Below are 20,165 nucleotides of genomic sequence, written 5' to 3'. Positions count from 1 at the left end.
TCGTGGGATGCGATTTCGCAAAGGGATTAATCCTCGTTCTCCCCACCTTTTCGAGAAGGAAAAAAAAAACCCTCCGGAATTCGCCATATCGACCGACGGCAACCACGCTAGAACCCTCGAAAATGCTGACGGCTCTACAATTTTTTTAAGGCTCGTTTTTCTTTTCTCCCGCCATTTTCCCTCTGAAAACGCTTCATTCTAACACCTGTCTCTACACTTGCACTTCAATAAAAAACCTCTCAAAATTAAAAACTTTTATGATAACAAGTGATTGGACAGGAAAAATTCGCGGGTTCAATGACCTCCAGGATGAACACCCACTCATTGGCTGCTGTCTTGTGAGACGTCCCAACGTAGCAGCCTGTGATTCGATAAAACTTTGGTTGGGTGTTTCTCATTGGCCCAGCGTCATCCAGGTTAGTTGTGAGCCAATATCAGAGGCAGCACTGAGGTATAACTATTTGTATTTTAGCCTATCGCGAAATGAATTCGTGAATTTTTCCGGTCTATAGTGATTAGTTTATTTTAAACCAGTTGTCAGGTTATTTCGATAGAAAATACGCACACAGATCGCATATTAACGTCTACAATTGAGTTAACGGTTACATTAAAGCTTCCTTGTGTACCAAATATTTTGGGTTCACGTTGAGGAGCAAGCACAAGAAAATGTAGTGGAATCACCAACCAAAATACATGCTGTGTGTACCTTATCATTCACCTAATTACTCACAAGTTTATGAGGGCAATACAGTAATTAAAAACTAAAAACCTGATAATATAGAATAATAAAAGTTACTCTATGGGCTGTAATTATCAATCCTACATTAAACGATATTTTTTTTTAACGTTACAAACTAAATAGTAGAAGTGATGAAACTTGCTATTTGATTTTGGTATGTAATTGTCATCGTATTTTCTTAACCGTTAGAGACATAACAGTAAGATAAAGACTAAATAATTATTCCTGGGGTTCGTATTTAAACCTTGATTTGGTAAAATCAATTCGAATAGACAGACAAACAGTTTTTTTAATGTTATGTTTGGATTGTGTACCTAATTTGATTACAGGAAAATTTTATTAATTTTGTAATTATTCTAAAATCGTTAACAGGCTTTACGATTTTATTTATTTGTATATGATACACCAGAATGATGTATGGTGGATGATAAGCATATTTGGGAAAACAACTACCCCTTGTGGCGAGAGATAAAGGTGAGACGAAATAATTTGAATGCACCAAGGAAACATCTATTTGGATATTGCCAATTCAACTGAATGAGACATTCGTTGTGTTTACATGTCACCGTGGCGATTCTAGCACTTAGTAAAATACTCACGTGTGTAGAAGTGTGGCCAACCAAAAGTTTAACTACTTTATCTTAACTAGAGACCCGGAAATTCTGCAGGTTCATTTGGTGCCAGGCTAGAAATTCAGTCCTATGTATACTCTACCAATATATGCTGTCCTATTGGCTGATTTCTTACTCCAGACTTCAATCACCCGAGTTGATGCCCTTCGCCGGTATTTGTCTCGCAACACATGCCGATAATGAATTCAAATATAAAATAAACAATTGCGTATAATCAAGATTTTTAATCAAGATTTTTAGAATGTCCAATGGTCTACATTGAGGCTATGGTGTTTTGGTGCTGGTTCTACGTGAATGGGCAACATCTAATTATACTTGTTTACAACCACCTCCAGGCCGTCAAAGTCGTGTCAAAAGAGCACTGCAGTCCAATCGTAGACGTGAAGTAGATGTATTAGTGCTTCAAGTCTACTTTGCTGCATGATAAGAGACCTGTAAAATTTGCGATTTCAAATCCCTAAATGATAGACTCCATGATCCTCTATGCACTCGTGCAAATTACATCTGCTGATTGGTTACCGACTCGTAACACCTGTTAACTGGAATGATCGTGATTCGCTAATCCTTCTGTTAAATATTTTTCATTGGCCCAGAGTCCTTCAGATAAACTGTGGCCCAATCACTGAAGAAAAATAATGTCAAAAGTATTTGGACTCTATCCTATCGCGAAATGAATCCGCGAATTTTACAGGTCTCTATGCATGATGAATCCACGGAATGATCATTGCTCTAGGAAGAACAAGATTATTCCTAAGGCGTTCACTCCTCGCTTCTTTCCTAGATGATATCCCATTTAGGGTGTACTGGGAGAGTGCTCTATCTTTTCTATGGTCTTAAGTTCTGTGTTCACTTGTCTAAAACAGTTTTTCTTTGCGGCCTTTGGTTTTTATAACACCGTAATTTATTTTTTTCAGACTTATAGTTTATACTTTTTTTTCCAATTATGCATAAATATACATGTACATAATAATACGATTGTATTAGACAACACTAGCACACACACATATGCTTGTATTGCGAACCGCTGAACAATATACAGTGCGGTTTTGTATACTATCGCAATATGTTTTTTAAACCGATCTTCAGGAAGAAGCAGTGTGATTTACGGTCGAACAGCATGGAGCTCCCCGATAGGCCAGGGGCCGCGGAATCTCATCAGACGTATCTGCGATCCAGAGCCGCCGGTTGGTCCCTTGACGGGAGCCGGCAGCCAATAGCAGACGCCTGACCTCGGGGGAAAGATTGGCAGAACCCTGCCAGACGGAAAATTGGCGCTCTCACAGATGCAAGAGACTCCAGGGCCGATGGCCCCAGTATACAGCGTTACCCAAGCGATACATCCCGAGACAGAGGATTATCTACAAAATGGAAGCCTTCAACCACCTTCCCTTGTATATGTCCTGTAAATCTGGATGCCAGGTTTAAATGTGGTGTGTAGCAAAATTAGGATGGATTTTGAAACGTATTGAAACTTGAAACGGGCTATATATATTCGAAACACAGTGAATATATATATACATTGTTTAAAAGTATACATATGCGCTATTAAAAAAACTTTTTGTACATTTAGAGAGATAACTACGAGTGATAGGCAAGTTATTTGAACGTTCGTTTACGGGTGAATCATTTCTTTCGAGAGCAAACATTGGAAGCACTCGGTAACCAATTGAAATAAATGTAAAATTTTTTTTTGCGGTGAAAATAGTGAATTATTCAAAACACGTTAAAAAAGGTTTTCAACACGTATACGATGATATAGTAACTGTGAGACGAAATCACGAAGAATATTGCGGGGGATAATTAGAGTTTCGAGGCATCAGGGTAATGTGTACAATCGGAATCGCAAGTAAAGACGACTGTAAGAAAGAGCAGCTCGTGACGATCCCAAAATGTGCCGCTCAAACCAGACTGCAGAGGAAGAAGGCCAAGATGGCGGACATCTCCCAGCATAGTTTTGAAAGTCCTAACTACACGGCGTATCCTGATACAGATTAAACCAATTTTTTTTGATGTGATAACATCTTATAAATCGATGAACGCCGGCTGCACGCACGAAAAAAGCATGACTCATTGTCACGTACTACCTGAGCCGAGTGTGCAAGAACCTGCCAACCATCGTGCGAGAAAATCTTCTATAATATCAAACAGGTTAAGGCGGGCTTTTTAAAAGCAGCATTTAAAAAAATTTGATATGACGTTATCACGTAAATTTATCGTCCGTAAACCGACTTTACAGACAACCCCCCATTTTGTTTACAGAATATCCTTTGGAATCTATTTGCTAAACAGATACCTGTATCACTAAGTATATATATATATACACACATATATATATATATCTATTAGCTGTAGTACCCGGCGTTGCCTGGGCTAAACTCATCTTACTATAAGGAACATCACTACCGAGTTTCAAGTATCTCGGTGCATCAAGGCTACGCATCAACGGAACCAGGACTCCAATCTTCAGCTTCATTTTGCGGGAAGCCAGGTGAACCCCTAGGCAAGACGCGAAGGACGCACCACACGATAGCGCCTTACAAATTCAAGGCAACGCCATCTGCTGACGAAGTTCTAAGCTAATCTGTTATTGGCGCCTTTAGTTCGCTAGCAGCCGCGAGCTCCACTAAGCGGATGGGTTTCGCCAATAAAGAGGATAGGAAGTTGCTGTTTGTGGGTCTATGACCTACCTCCAATGCTTTTCTATTTAAAAAACTAAATTTACCCCCTTTTTCACTCCTTTAGGAATGGAATTATATAATTATATGTAGTCTATGTGACTCTCCGGCCTATAAACTATCTATATATGCACAAAATCATGAATATTCGTTTCTCCGTTTCTGCGTGAAAGAAGGACAACCAGACAAACACAATTTAGCATTTATAATATTATTACGTTTATATAATATATAAATAGGTATAAATTGATTAATTTAAAATTATGTGCAGGAACACGAAATAGGACACTACCGCCTTAAACAATCTCTCTGGGCTGCTGTTGGTGGGGTTTCCACCCCACGCATGCCCGTTTTCCATAGCGGCCCGCTCCGGGTTATTGGAAAAGTTCTACCCCCTCCCTTCTCTTCGAGCGTCGAGGTAGGACGTGGTGCTGGTGGAGAGAGGGCGGGGGGTAACCGGAGGGGGGTGGGGGTAACCGCTGTCCTTTTGTTGACGCAGGCCGCCGTAGGGCAGTCGAACGACGGCAGTCGTATGTCACGCAGCGCCTTATTGGACCCCCGCGCCGACCTTAGGGATAGTGGAAGGGGGGGGGGGTAACCCTGGCAGCGTCTTCATCCCTCCTCCAACCCTTCCACCCCCTCCTCCAACCCTTCCACCCCCCTCCTCCAGCAAGGTGGATCGATCCTTTCCGTCTTGGAGTTTTACACACACCATGTCTTCTTCACGACTATATTCAAGAGTTTTCTGTTAAAAAAAACAAACAAAAAAACTGGACCCTATTCAAGGCTAGAGACCCGGAAAATTCGCGGGTTCAATGACCTCCAGGATAGACTCCAATATCATCTACACACTCGGGCAAATTCTAGCTGTTCATTGGCTGCTGACTTGTGAGTCGTCTCGACTGGGTGGCCTGTGATCCGACACTTCTATGAGTGAGGGTCTCTAATTGGCCCTCAGTCCTCCAGATTAACCGTGAACCAATGACAGAAGCAGCACTAAGGTATAATTATTGGAATTTTAGCATAACACGAAATGAACCCGCGAATTTTCCGGGTCTCTATTCATGACACAATCAATACTGCGACTGTTGAAGATCACTGGAGCTTGCTGCGATTTATTTCTTCGTATTTATGAATAAAAATACTTAGGTAACTTAAAAAAAAAAACTGGAAACTGTCTGGAACAGTGAGTTACATCACATTTGGCTTTTCCCACAGAATATAGCCTTGTAGTAACATATTTTTGCAACTTATGTTCCAAACATTTCCTTGCTAAACGTAAGCAATGTGTTTTTTCCCTTCACTATTTTAATTTTTATCTGTCACGAAAAAAAAAACCTATTGTAGGATTTTCCATGCAAAAACGAGCTTTGAATTTTAACGTTTAATCAATTCAGTGGTTTAGGAAAAAAAAAACTGTTAGAAATTACAGTAGGGTAAATATAAAGACATTTCACCCTTTAAATTGATTTAAATAAACGAAGAGTTATTCGTAATTTCAGATAGCTGTATATTCTTAGAAGCTTCGGTTTATTTCAACTTCCGAAAAAGTGTGCCTCGCACTAGCCTCAATCAGCTTTTGAATGTTTTTCTTACGTACCAAGATAATTCTAGTTTCATGTCCAAAGTAAGTAAAATTTGTATCCGCAAATTTACGACGATAACGTAATAATTATGAAGATTTCTAAATTTGTAACCAGAGTTCTTCCTAAATTTTATGTGAAAAGTTTTTATACAGTATAATAATAAATATTTAAATTGGGTATAAGCGTATTTCACTTTATTCCGCTTCCGAATTAGCTTAAAATTTTTACTCCTTTGTGATCGCCTATTTCAATCTGACTAGCCCGGTCATTGGCAGACCAACAAAGAAAGTAATTTGGTTAATACCAAATTTGAGAAACTCTAAAGAACATATTTGATCTCTGAGTATAAGTTTATGATTATTGGTGTTGAATCAATAACAATCAGTAACCTGTTAAGTTAAGGTGATCCACTGTGTTATTTATAAACACAAAATTGTACTTATTATTAATCTTAAGTTTTAATTCAATTTCAATGATAACGCAAACGATTCACTGTTGAAATATGAATAGTTATATTATTGGAAATGATATTGTTTTCACATTACAACATTTTAATTGGAATTTTTACAAGAATAGCTATATTCAGTAGAATAGTTTAAGATTAATATTGCACAACCTGTGTAATAGGGCACCTCTTCGAATAAAATTCAATATTTATATTGCAATATTCAAATGTAGTAATGTTTTAAAATTATTTTAGCTCAATCGGGACTCTTCGATTATTCTCTCGGGTTATATGGGTGTAAGTAGACGACTCATACATAAGATTGGTACACGGCTGTCGAGTTATGTACTGCTATTAATTATAAGCTTGTGGAGTTGAAAAGAAGTAAAATTTTCTCATAGTTCATATTTACCTCAGAATATGCCGCAAGTTAAGGACAATACCACCTTAAGATATGGTATTTCAACTATACTGTGAACTGCGGATCTCAGTAACTACATTCGTACGGACGTAGCGCTGTCCTAGCTCTCGATCTTCCTGATGATGACTCCACAGGAACAGCGACTTTTCGTTCGTCCTGATGATGGGTCTCCAAATCGGCGATTCTTGATGACGATGAAGGGCAGTTGTTCACATTCTTGATAATGATACAGGGATTTACTATCCTCGATGACGCATATGTAGTTCTTGACTATCTTTGACGACGACTATGTAGTTCTGGTCTATCTTCGATGACGACTATGTAGTTCTTTAATACCTTCGACGACGATTATGTAGTTCTGGTCGAATATTGGCAGCGATGAACTTTAAGTTTTATATAAATTGTAGATTCGTACATTTCTCGAAGTCTCAGTCAATTTTGCTGCTTATCATTTTCTTCTTTCATGCTCGCCGTTCGAATTCATCCTTCCTAATAAAAATTCTCCATCTAACTTGTAATTCAAAAGCAAGAATAGAGGAAGTAGGCAAATAAATATGTTTTAAATCCAAAGATATCGTTGTTAAAAGTTACTATGAAGTATAATGAAAAGAAAAAGAAGAAGGTTTCCCAAAACACAAGTTGTGGCAATACTTCACAAATAAATATATACAAATTTTGAAATTAAATAACATTATTAATTACTATAAACTACTGGTTTGTTTATACCTTATTCCCAGAAGAAACATCATGAAGTGTTTTAACTAGAACTGGAGTATGTACGTATGTCAGTAAACTTATCTTATAATTTACGTGTACATCCAGGTAAATAATTACGCCATTCTGAAAGCGTTTCGTAGGTTAAACCTGGCTGAACACTTTAATATTTTTCAATCTTTATTTTACAGGGATTTATATATTCAAACAAAAATCCATATTTTATGACGTTTTTTAATATAAGTTTCAACAAATACATGCTCATAATAGACTTACAAAACAAAAGTATAAAATCAAGTAATTGCTAGAGCCACGGAAATTTCGCGGATTCATTTAGTCGCAAGCTAGAATGGAAACCTCCACACTCTCACACTGTGCTCATGATTGGCACGCAGTTGTTTGGACACGCCCCTCTACGACCGTGAGCCAATGATGCCCAGCTAGGAGAGAAGTAAGCGAATCAGGTAGTGCCAAATAACAAGGATAAAAATGTTCTCGCTAAGAAATCAACCAATGGAAAAGTAAACATGGGTCGAGCACACCTATAACTTTGAATTCTATCCTGAGGCCAGAAGAATCCACGAAATTTCCGGGACTCTAGTAATTGCCCATAAATTAATGTGATTGTTATAAAGTGGTAAAAATGTTATGATTTTGCTGGGATTGTTATCGAGAGGCCGAAAAATATATCTTTCAGAAATTCTCTGGAATACTATAAGGTCAAATAATGTATGGAGGGTAGCAAGTACATAGCTATGTACTAGAATAAGGACACAGCTTTAAGTACTGCAGTGGTCACGTATTGGATTGAATTAGCTTCGCTTTTACGCTTTTTTTTCTGTTACGAATAATTCTTCGTTCGATGCGAACCTTCGACCCTATGAATGACGTCAGCCCTTGGGGCACAAAAAAAAAATTGGGAAAAGTTTTCCTGGACACCTCTTTTATTTTTCAATCGCGGAAACGTATAAAAAAAAATCCCAATTTTGGTTTGGAACGCGTTCGTCCAAGCTAAGTAGAAACCATAACGAACGGATATCGTTAGGTCGGTAGCCTTTCTGGAATGTGATGAAAAACCTATTCAGGCGGTCAGCGACTATGAAGCGAAAATTCAAAAATTCCTTCGACGACACCCTTACACTTCCACACACGTTGGTCGTTTTTATTGCTTTAACAGTCATTTCACACGGGAAAAAAACATTTCTCTACTTTTACAAAAATTATTATTTTGCTTAACCGTGCTTATTAATGTGCGCAGTTAATGCGGGAAAGCTATTCAGGGAACGGTTTGCTAATATATTTAACTATTGATGGTACTGGGATAATACAAAGCATAAATTCCCGGGTAAGAATCCAAAACCCAGTGTTAATGCGAACTCTATTTTGTAGCGATACAGTTGTTTTCATGTTAATGTACACATATCTGTAAATTTACATGAACATTTCTGTTCCATTTATAAACAATAAAGCGTAAAATGTTCTCAACCAAACAACACGCCAAAAACTCTAAGAAAAGAAGCGAATAACATGAAATCAAGTTAATTGATATTCAGGCTTTCATAATTTCACTACCCAACTGATTAGTGACAGCAATTTAAGTGTACCTACATACGACTGTGAAATATAGTAACGTCCATTTTTAGCTTAATATTAGTGTCTTAATTTGGTTGAAATTATGTAATGTATACATCTAGAGTGAGACAACTGTAGGACTCTTTGCAGGTTTTAAGTCACCAGGTATGTTGACATTAGTGAACCTTCGCTGTGGCCTTTATTGTTTGGTTCTATCGTTTAGTTGAATTATTGCATGTTTTGTTTTATCGTTAAAGGACATTAATGAAGTGTGAAGTTTCACTTGTAATTTTTTTCCCCCGTCGGACGCGCGAACGGGTGAAAACTGATCGCAAGTCATGAACCGCTATTAATGGCTTTTGTTTCGGAACTTGTCCCCGCGGCTTCGGGTTTCTTGCTGACGTCACCCGAGCTGGCGCAAGAAGCGTCTAAGTGTGAAGACGCGATACCGCCCCTCTTGGCATGAACATACACTTCCTCCCCCCCTCCCCCCAGCGCCAGCGGGTCCTGTTATGAGATTCCTTTTGAGTTGCAGACTGCAAAAACTACAGAAGTACACTGAAGGGAAGTTATACGAGCGTGGCTCATGTTGGCTTTTGTAAAAAAAAAAAAGGGGGGGGGGGGTTAGCTGTAGGGACGATATCACATCCCGAGCCTGAATTTTTTATAGTTTTATTTTGGAGGGTATATTTATTAAAATCATTATTTTGGAAATACGCCATTGTAGTATGGCCGAGCGCAGGATCAAGGTTTGACGTCACAGCGGCCAAAATTACCACACAATTCCTCAAAAACGACTTAAAAAAACACAATCAGTTCACAATGTGAATTAACTTAGGTTAAAGGCCGCAAATATAATTAAAGCAACTCAATATGAAGGTTGACACAATTGTGTCTCTGACTCGTGTGGGTTTGATGAGATGATGCGGGAACTGTTATTAGCGATCAGGCTTTCCTGACTCAGGCGGCACATCAATACTTTTCGTTAAAAAAAGGGAGTTGTAAGTAAAGTCGGTTTACGAACGATAATTTTACGTGATAACGTCATAAGAAAACATCGATGAAACATGGCATACTTTTTAATTTTCAAATATTATTTACAGGTTTTTGCAAATTTAATTTTAACAATTTGTTTAAATATAATCACGAACAATTAGTTTAAAAGCCCGCCTTAACCTGTTTGATATTATAGAAGATTATCTCGCACGCTGGTTGGCCGGTCCTTGCACGCTTGGCTCAGGCGGAACGTGACAATTTTTCGTGCGTGCAACCGGCGTTCATCGATTTATAAGATGTTATCACTAGAGAGACGGAATTTTCGCGCATTCATTTAGTTACAAGCTAGAATGCAAACCTTCACACTCTCACACTGTGCTCATGATTGGCACGCAGTTGTTTGGACACGCCCCTCTACGACCGTGAGCCAATGATGCCCAGCTAGGAGAAAAGTAAGCGAATCAGGTAGTGCCAAATAACAAGGATAAAAATGTTCTCGCTAAGAAATCAACCAATGGAAAAGTAAACATGGGTCGAGCACACCTATAACTTTGAATTCTATCCTGAGGCCAGAAGAATCCGCGAAATTTCTGGGTCTCTAGTTATCACGTCAAAAATCCTCAAAATGTTTACCAAAACCTGATCGTGTTTTTGTTCCGAGCTGAGCAGCTGGACTGATCGTTGTGTGCAGAGGACCTCAGTTCAATCCGCACTGTCAGTTTGGGCAGAGCAGTCCGCACTGTCAGTTTGGGCAGAGCAGTCCGCACTGTCAGTTTGGGCAGAGCAGTCCGCACTGTCAGTTTGGGCAGAGCAGTCCGCACTGTCAGTTTGGGCAGAGCAGTCCGCACTGTCAGTTTGGGCAGAGCAGTCCGCACTGTCAGTTTGGGCAGAGCAGTCCGCACTGTCAGATTGGGCAGAGCAGTCCGCACTGTCAGTTTGGGCAGAGCAGTCCGCACTGTCAGTTTGGGCAGAGCAGTCCGGACTGTCAGTTTGGGCAGAGCAGTCCGCACTGTCAGTTTGGGCAGAGCAGTCCGCACTGTCAGTTTGGGCAGAGCAGTCCGCACTGTCAGTTTGGGCAGAGCAGTCCGCACTGTCAGTTTGGGCAGAGCAGTCCGCACTGTCAGTTTGGGCAGAGCAGTCCGGACTGTCAGTTTGGGCAGAGCAGTCCGCACTGTCAGTTTGGGCAGAGCAGTCTGCACTGTCAGTTTGGGCAGAGCAGTCCGGACTGGGAGCTGGACGAAAGGTGTCCGAGGGCCTTTAGGCTAACTGAGTAGTCCCGTAGACTTTAGCCCATGCGTGGAGACCAGGAAATTTCGTGGGTTGTTTTGGTCACAATGCAGACTGCAAACGTTTATATATCTGCGACTGTGTTCCAGTCAACTACCAGCCAGCGGTGGAGTGGCCCAATCACATAGACCCACTAAAAGTAAGGGGAAGGGGGGGGGGTAGCTTACTTTCAGTAAGAAATCATCAATTTGCAGAGACCTGAAAAATTCGCACATTCATTTCACGATAGGCTAGAATCCAAAATGTTTTCATTTTTGCTGCTTAGGTGATTGGGCCACAGTTAGTATATCTGAAGGACATTGGGCCAATGAAAAAAAAGTAAACAAAAGAAGTAGCGAATCACGAGCATCCCAGTAAACAGGTATCACGAGTCAGTAGCCAATGAGCGGATGCAATTCGCCCGAGTGCTTAGAGGATCATGGAGTCCATCCTAGAAGTCATTGAAATCGCGAATTTTTCCTGTCTCTATCAATTTGGGAAGAGTATGCATATGACTGAAAAATTAGGCCTGACATCAAACAAACCCGTGGTATTTCCAGGTGTTTAACCACCTGTAACCACGTGACATTAAGAACTATCGACATTGTTAGTACGTGGCGTGGTCAAGCAGCATATCCGCAACGTGTCGTTTGTCGCAGAGGTAGAGAGTGACTTGAACCATGAGCTACGCTGCGAAACGACATCTCCTGCACTTAAAAAAAAAAAAAAAAAAACTGTTTGGAACCAATATGGCGTTTTGCGTGTCCGATCTCATTCCATTTTTGACTGTGCAGCGAGCGAACCCGTCGACGCGCCATCTCTGATCGTCGCGGGCGACTAACTGATCTCGACACAGTCTCTGGACCGCGGGGCCGCGATACCCCCACCGCGCTCAGCCGTGCGGGAGGCTGGTAATTACAAGGCAGGAGACGGCACTGCAGGTAGCCGGGGTGGTTCTTTCAGACGAGCTACACTGTTGGAAAAAAATTGGTTGTCTGTAAAGTCGGTTTACGGACGATAGTTTAACGTGACAACGTCATAACAAAATATTGATGAAATGATTGATTCAGAAGAAAAGGAAATATCATATTCGGCCTGAGACTGAGCCGTAATAGGTTTTTGCAACCAAACCATTTAGGCATTAAAAATGTTATATTCTTTGAGGAAGAATTTTTTTTTTAAATTTTCTATCTTTTGTATGATAAAATCTACATTTGCATACTTTTATGAATAAAATTGAATCATTTTTATTGAATTATCACTATTTTGTATGGATACAAAGGAGTGAAATGAAATGTACAATTTAATTAATAAATTTACTTTTATTTGCATTCATTATTCAAATATATTTATTACTTTTGAAATGATACGTGCGCCGTATTTATTTTTACAAGTAAAATAAATTTCGCACCTGCTGGGATTCGAACCGACAACTTTACATTTAAAAGATAGCGCCGCTGATCGCTCACCCACGAGGCCATATCCGATAAATAATTTTTTCAGATGTTATATATATATTTATAAACATTTTGTTCACGGTAGGGGAATAATATTATTTCGTTTTTATAACTCGATTTTATAACAAATACGCATCCCAAATACACCAAAGTTATTTATAATGTGTTACAATATTTTTTAAAACATTGTGCAAAAGATCCCGGTTGTAATTTGAATTATTATGTGTAACTGTAAAACACCATTGTTGGTTCAAAACGTATTTGAATATTCAACATTACTTTTAGATAACTGTACCGATTGTGCTGAAAATCGGTGGACAATCGTTAAATTACATAATATTAATAATTCAAACGACGAAAATATGATTGAAAAGTCAAATCGATGGTCGTTCCAATCGAGTGGAAGAGAGATGCCACGCATGCGTAGGCCCTACAATGAGCATGAAGAGAGATTCCACGCATGCGTACAATGAGCAAATAGGACACATCCGTAGTGGGACATCCGTAGTGGGACACTTTTTCGTGCGTGCAGCCGGCGTTCATCGATTAATTAGACGTTGTCACGTCAAAAAAAAATTCACCTTATTTTGAAGAAGAGCGTTGGTTATACCAGAGATCATCGTAAATTCAACATATCTTCGTAAATTTACAGGCATTAGGTTCACTACTTATTTGAACATAAATATACAAACAATAATCATCAACACAATAAAAAAAATTGTTAATACTCCTGAAAAAAAAAACCACTCATATTTCTTCCACCTGTATTTTTACTATGTAAAAAAACACTCGGAAGTCTAAATACGGTGTTTTTTCCCCATGAATAGAGACCTGCAAGATTCGCGGATTCATTCGGTGATAGGCTAGAATTCAAACACATATACCTCTTAGATAATTTTGCTATTGGCTTACTGTTCATCTGGACGAATCTCAACCAGTTATAAACCTTCAACCAAAGGAGGATCGAATCACAAGACAAACCAGCTGAGACGACTTACAAGTCGGCAGCCAATGAACTTGCGTTACTTGCCCGAGTGTACAGGGGAATGTGCAGTCTATCCTGAAGGCCATCGAAACCGCGAATTTTTCAGGTCTCTAGTGATAACAAATGAGGTGAAACCTTCCACACTTCCTCTACAATAAATAAATACAAATAAATAAATAAACACTGTCAAGCATCCCTCTCAACACGAGGTACTTACGCGTGGCCGCCATGAGCTGCGGCAGGTACTTCTTCCAGAAGGCACACTGTTTGAGTCGCGGCCCGTGGCCCGTCTCGGTGGAGTTGGCGTCCAGCGTGAGGTACTCGCGGCCGTAGGCCGTGTGCACGGGCCAGTAGGTGGACGTCCAGGTGCCGTCGTCCGACAGGCTGGGGTTCCTGCCGCAACCAAGCATCGAGCTCACCCGCCGGCCCCCAGCGCCGCACCACGCGCCGTTCAACATTCATCTCTAGAGACCGGAAAATTTCGCGAATTCATTTCGTGATATGCTAAAATACAAATAGTTATACCTCAGTGCAGCCTCTGCTATTGGCTTACAACTCACCTTAATGACTCTGGGCCAATGAGAAACACCCGACCAAAGCTTTATCAAATCACAGGCTGCTACGTTGGGATGTCTCACAAGTCAGCAGCCAATGAGTGGGTGGCATTTGATCGAGCGTATGTAGAACTATGAAGTTCATCCTGCAGGTTATTGAACCCGCGAATTTTTCCGTTCCCTATTCATCACTAGAGACCTGTAAATTCGTGGATTCATTTCGCGATAGGACAGAGTCCCAATAATTTTGACATTGTTTTGCTTCAGTGATTTAACCACAGTTTATTTGAAGGACTCTGGGCCAATGAAAAAACTTTAACAGAAGAATTAGCGAATCACGATCATTCCAGTCAACAGGTGTTAAGAGCCGGTAACCAATCAGCAGATGTAATTTGCACGAGTGCATAGAGGATCATGGAGTCTATCCTTTAGGGATTTGAAATCGCGAATTTTACAGGTCTCTATTCATCGCCTTCAATTTGCGAAGACCACTGGTCACAAATCATCCAAGGGTCTTCGTAAATTCACGGAGGCGATTTCACCTACTTTTAACACGAATAAAAAAGAATATTCTTGTTATATAGTATTTAGGGACAGGAAAAATTCGCTGGTTCAATGACCTCCAGGATGAACTCCAGAGTTCTACGTACATTCGGTCAAATGCCACCCACTCATTGACTGCTGTCTTGTGAGACGTCCCAACGTAGCAGCCTGTGATTCGATAAAGCTTTGGTCGGGTGTTTCTCATTGGCCCAGCGTCATCCAGGTGAGTTGTAAGCCAATAGTAGAGGCAGCACTGAGGTATATTTATTTGTATTTTAGCATATCGCGAAATAAATTCGCGAATTATTCCGGTCTCTATTTATCGCCTTCAATTTACCAAGACCACTGGTCACAAATTATCCAAGGGTCTTCGTAAATTCACGGAGGCGATCTCAGCTACTTTTAACACGAATCAAAAAGAATACTCTTGTTATATATTATGTTTGGACTTGTAAATATTGTGATTTAATTTAGTGTATAGCGTTAGAAACGTTCGAATTTTTAACTTCCCGCGCTGCTTGCTAGCAGCGCCAAGTTTTTCAAGTTGGCTGCCTGCCGAGGTGGGTAGCCCTGCAGCTTCCGGCAACGAAGCAACAGTTGTTCAACCATCATGGCGGTAAGTTGTGCTATGGTGCACGCTTGCTGCCAATCGAGTTGTTTGCAAGATTTTCCATTGGCCCAGAGTCCTTCAGATAAACTGTGGCCCATTCACTGAAGCAAAATAATGTCAAAAGTATTTGGACTATATTCTATCACGAAATGAATCCGCGAAATTTACAGGTCTCTACAAATTGGTTAAGCATACAGTAAGAACATTATTATTCTGTCCACGTGTGTGTTTACAACTGTTCATAATGAAACATACCAACTCGGAAGTCGAAATACAGCGTAGTTTCTACGAAAATTCAGTTATTTGAAATTGCGAAGCACTATTCGTTTATTCGAGTTAAAATTCTTCGTTGGAAAGTTTATAAATTTACTGTGATTTCTAAGAGTCTAACAGCGCAACACACAACCAATGCAAGGAAATCACGGTCGTTTATAAAGCATGCAAGTCACAAGACGTCAACGTTATATTACCAGCGACCTGAAAAATTCGCGGGTTCTTTCGTGTTATGCTAATATTCAAATAATTATACATTTGTGCTGCTTCTGCCATTGGTTCACTGTTAATCTGGATGACTGAGGGCCAATTAGAGACCTTGACTCATAAAAGTGTCGAATCACAGGCCACCCAGCCGAAACGACTCACAAGTCAACAGCCAATGAACAGTTGGCATTTTCCCGAGTGTGTAGAGGATATTGGAGTCTATCCTGGAGGTTATTGAAACCGCGAATTTTTCCGGTCTCTATATATTACTTTTAATAATAATAACTCAGTATTAATGGCCAAATTCGCTTTTCATCAGTACCATACCTATATTTCGCTGGAAACTGAATGGATAATTGGTTTAGTTATATGTACACCATCTGTGCCGAAATCAACACGTGTCCGTATCATACACTTGATCACGCCGGTATAGTCTCCATATTGCCATTAACGAGCTTTGGGCACGTTTTACACCATAACCCGATCTCGGAAACACTCTAAATCGAAAAGAATATATTATTAAAATTTTCGCAATTTAAGGACCTTACCCCCATCCCTGGAACATTTTGGCCACCACGAACCAACTTTTCGCATCGGAAACATTCCAAATATAAAAATTATTGATTTTTAAAACTGTCAAATTTTTGGGTCTTTAACCCCTCCCCCCTACGGGCACAGTCAACCCCGAGGAAAATTACCACCATGCCTCGACCTCGTTGATACACAAAAAGCATGGTTTTTTGACGCTTTGACCCTCCCACATCCTTAACTCTGAGGTCTTAAGTTAGGCCTATCAAATTATTGTATTCTCAGAGGTTTTTTTTATGTATGCAAAATTTCAATATATTCTGTTGGAGAAAAGTGGGTAAAAATTGAATGGAAATGTTTTATTACATAGTCCATTCATTCATACATACAGGTAAAGCTAATAAAAGAGTAGTACAATGTTAATGTTTCTTCGTATTGTAACGATGTGTAAACAGCTCCACGCATAATGGACGTGTTTGTGAAAGCCTATTTCTAGAGACCTGCAAATTCGCGGATTCATTCGGTGCTAGGCTAGAATTCAAACACATATACCTCTTAGATAATTTTGCTATTGACTTACTATTCATCTGGACGAATCTCAACCAGTTATAAACCCTCAACCAAAGAAGAATCGAATCACAGACAAACCAGCTGAGACGACTTACAAGTCGGCAGCCAATGAACTTGCGTTATTTGCCCGAGTGTACAGGGGTATATGCAGTCTATCCTGAAGGCCATCGAAACTGCGAATTTTGCAGGTCTCTACCTATTGCTATCCACGGCGAATAAAAGAAAAATATAAGGCCAATTTATTCATATTGGTGGAAAGGAAGAAAACCTAATGGTTTTCCTAATCCCTAATGCATGCTATAATTTAAAGCTGAGAACGTAGTTATTATTTACTTCTTGTGGAACTCTTGCAGTATTCACGTGTCGATCATATGACAACTATTGGCTGATTACTAGAGACACCTGTTTTTCGCGAATACATTTCGTGTCAAGGTATTTCACAAAATACTGTAGCTTTTCTCCTGTGGTTATTGGCTGAGGTCGGTGAGAGGTGTCGTCCCGCTCTTGACGGGGCCAATGAGAATGTGGTCACCGTACTGCTGCACCCTCACAATTTGCCACGACTCTTAGAAAAAGCTACAGTGTTTTGTGAAATACCTTGACATGAAATGAAATCGCGAAATACAGGTGTCCCTACTGATTACTAAAATAAATAATTTACTGAAAAATAAATCGCCAGAAAATAATTCATGAACGTTATGCCTTCTACAGTGAAGTTATCCTTAAAACTATAATATATATTATTTTATTCTAGAGTACATATTATTAAAACAGACATAGATTAATAATGGCTTGCAGGTATTATACATACTGTTACGATTTACCGCGGGTTCGTAAAGGATAGCCCAAGTAAAGATTTTTATCACACACACAGATTTATTTATTACCACTACTTGTCACTTACAAATAATCTTCTAAATTGGCAGACAATTAATTACATGTAAAGAAATGTCAATTCCCCAGTCACTCGTTCCACACACCTCGCTGGGCCGCACTTCCGGCGCAACTCTCGTCGCAGCACCCCTCGTGGGTCTCCGCCGCGGGACTCCGTCGCCGCACTCCGCCGCCTACGTCACACCCTTCGCCGAGATCCCACACGACGACTCGCTCGCAACTTCACTCGGGACTCTGCCGCGCCCGCGACTCTATCGCCCGGAAACTCCCGACTCCACTGAACTCACTCACTCCCTGCCCTGGAACCTTCGTCCAAGGACTTCGCCACTCAGCCGCACCCGCGGCACTATCGCCCGGAAACTCCGCCGCGGGAGAACTCCCGACTCCACTCACTCACTCAGACTCTCTGCCCTGGAACCTTCGTCCAAGGACTTCGCCACTCTGTCGCACCCGCGGCACTATCGCCCGGAAACTCCGCTGCGGGAGAACTCCCCACTGAACTCCTCGAAGGTCGGCCCAACCTCCTTATATAGCCCTTGGGTTCCCGTCCAGAACAATTGGGCATGTCTCCGAGATATCGCGCGACCTTCGCCGTCGAAATGTCCAGAAACGCGTCGTGAGTCCTCGAAGGACGCGGCGGCTGCTCAAAGAACGCCGATAAACCTAACAGCATCGGGTTCCCACAAAATGCGGCGATAAACATGTCTGAGTCCTTTTATGCCGCAGTGCGGCCTCTTTTAAGTAACCCGATCTGAGGCAGGTGCGCGCTGCGACGGTCAGGATGTCGCGCGATAGTATGGCACGAGATACCAGGCAGAGGATGCGGGTGGAAGGGGACGCAGACAGGCCGAACGAGCGCGGCGACGCCAAGCACTGCAGCCATGCGCGATCGTAACAATACATATGTATACAATACATATTTAATACGTAGTTATTAAATTGTAATGTTATAGGTATTTCCATTTACACTTATATAGAGTTAACTCAAATACAGTAAAGTCTCTAGTGCATTTGGTTAACTTCTGATAACTAAAAAATGTGGCCTGCTTTAAGTGTGTATAATGTGAAGTGTATATTACTATATATATTATTTATATATTCTCTGTCCATTGAGTATTTGCAAGCACGCGTGATTTTATAAGGTAATTCAGACGTCACCATCTTTCCATGAAAAAATACAAAAAAAAAAGTAAAATTTGAGTAGTTCTATTGTTCTATGATTACCCTCCAAAAACAGAGTTTCATAATTCATACTGGATTCTGAAATACTTCATAACGGAGAGGGCAATAAATTTCCAGGAAACTGGTGAGGTAATTAAAAAAACGAGAAAATTTTTGGGAAATTAAAAAAATCTAATATCGCGTTAACATTGAACTCTATTTTTACGTAAACTCCGCTACCTTCCATAATTACCAACTCCTAGACCATGCTGCAGGTGTTGACGTATTAAATTGTCATTATTTAGCTGCGTTTTTATTTAACTTACGCACTGCATAATTATAGGATCTATGCAAATGAATATGTACAAACCTTGTAAATTTAAGTGCTAAATTTTTAAATTAACAATGTGTTATTCTTAGAGACCTGCAAAATTCGTGGATTCATTGACCTCTAGGATAGACTCCACAGTCCTTTAAATACTCGCGGAAATGACACCTGTTCATTGGCTACTGACGCGTGAGACGTTTCAACTAGGCTGTCCGTATTTCGGCACTTTCTTGGTTTAGTGTTTCCCATTGGCTCACAGTTCCCCGGATAAAATGTGGGCCAATCACAGAAGCGGTACGAAGGTATAGTTATTTTGATGTTAATCTATCGCGAAATGAATCCGCGAATTTTGCATAGCAAGAATAAAAGCGACTGTGCGAATGTGGCAAGCTCTTTATGTCGTCCGTATAAATACACGGTTTCAATCTTACATGTAGTGTTCAATTTTCTTTGATCTAAAAGGTAATATCCTGTAAAACCCATGAAACTATCATTGTTTTGTATATAGTTCTCGGAAATGAACACTTTTCTTTTCATGTTACGTCTAATTACATTATATCTGTAACGAAGTTTTCTGCGTGATAGGCTAAAATTCAAACACATGTACCTTTGAGCTGCTTTCCTTGTTAGCTCACAGTTCATCTGGACGACTGTGGGCCAACGAGAAACCCTCAACCAAAAAAAGTATCGATTCACATGTCAGCAGGCAGTGAACTAGCGTTACTTTACAGAATGTACAGAGGACTGTGGAGTATATCCTGGAGATCATCGAAACCGCGAATATTTCCAGGCCCTACGGGGATATTATGAATTCAACGCAAGAGCATGAAGGTGTGCATTCTAGCTTGCGACCAAATGAATCTGCGAAATTTCCGAACCTCTACTTTTACGAACCCTTGGAGCGTTTTTTGGGTGCTTCCATTTTTGATGATGCCCAGCTGCTAGTCTTCAGGATACGTGGCTTTTGCGAGTTGTGCGCGCTGTGCTCTCTTGAATCTCTTGAGGGATA

At 40.4% G+C, this 20,165-nt stretch overlaps 1 protein-coding gene across 1 annotated transcript in view; it reads right to left on the bottom strand.

The window, feature by feature from the left end:
- The window catches only part of LOC134532303 (acetylcholinesterase-like), a gene marked incomplete at its 3' end in the record, with an annotated part of 173,833 nt that overhangs the window by 43,631 nt on the left and 110,037 nt on the right, over positions 1-20,165 (bottom strand). Inside the window, exon 2 of the mRNA XM_063368722.1 lies at positions 13,706-13,881. Coding sequence (XP_063224792.1) covers positions 13,706-13,881 — 176 coding nt within the window. The remainder of the gene's footprint in view (positions 1-13,705; positions 13,882-20,165) is intronic.

The sequence above is a fragment of the Bacillus rossius genome, chromosome 5 (genome assembly GCF_032445375.1).
Source record: "Bacillus rossius redtenbacheri isolate Brsri chromosome 5, Brsri_v3, whole genome shotgun sequence".
Taxonomy (NCBI): Eukaryota; Metazoa; Arthropoda; class Insecta; order Phasmatodea; family Bacillidae; genus Bacillus; species Bacillus rossius.
Note: the sequence above shows the minus strand (reverse complement) of the source record. Positions and strands in the feature narration are given on the sequence as shown.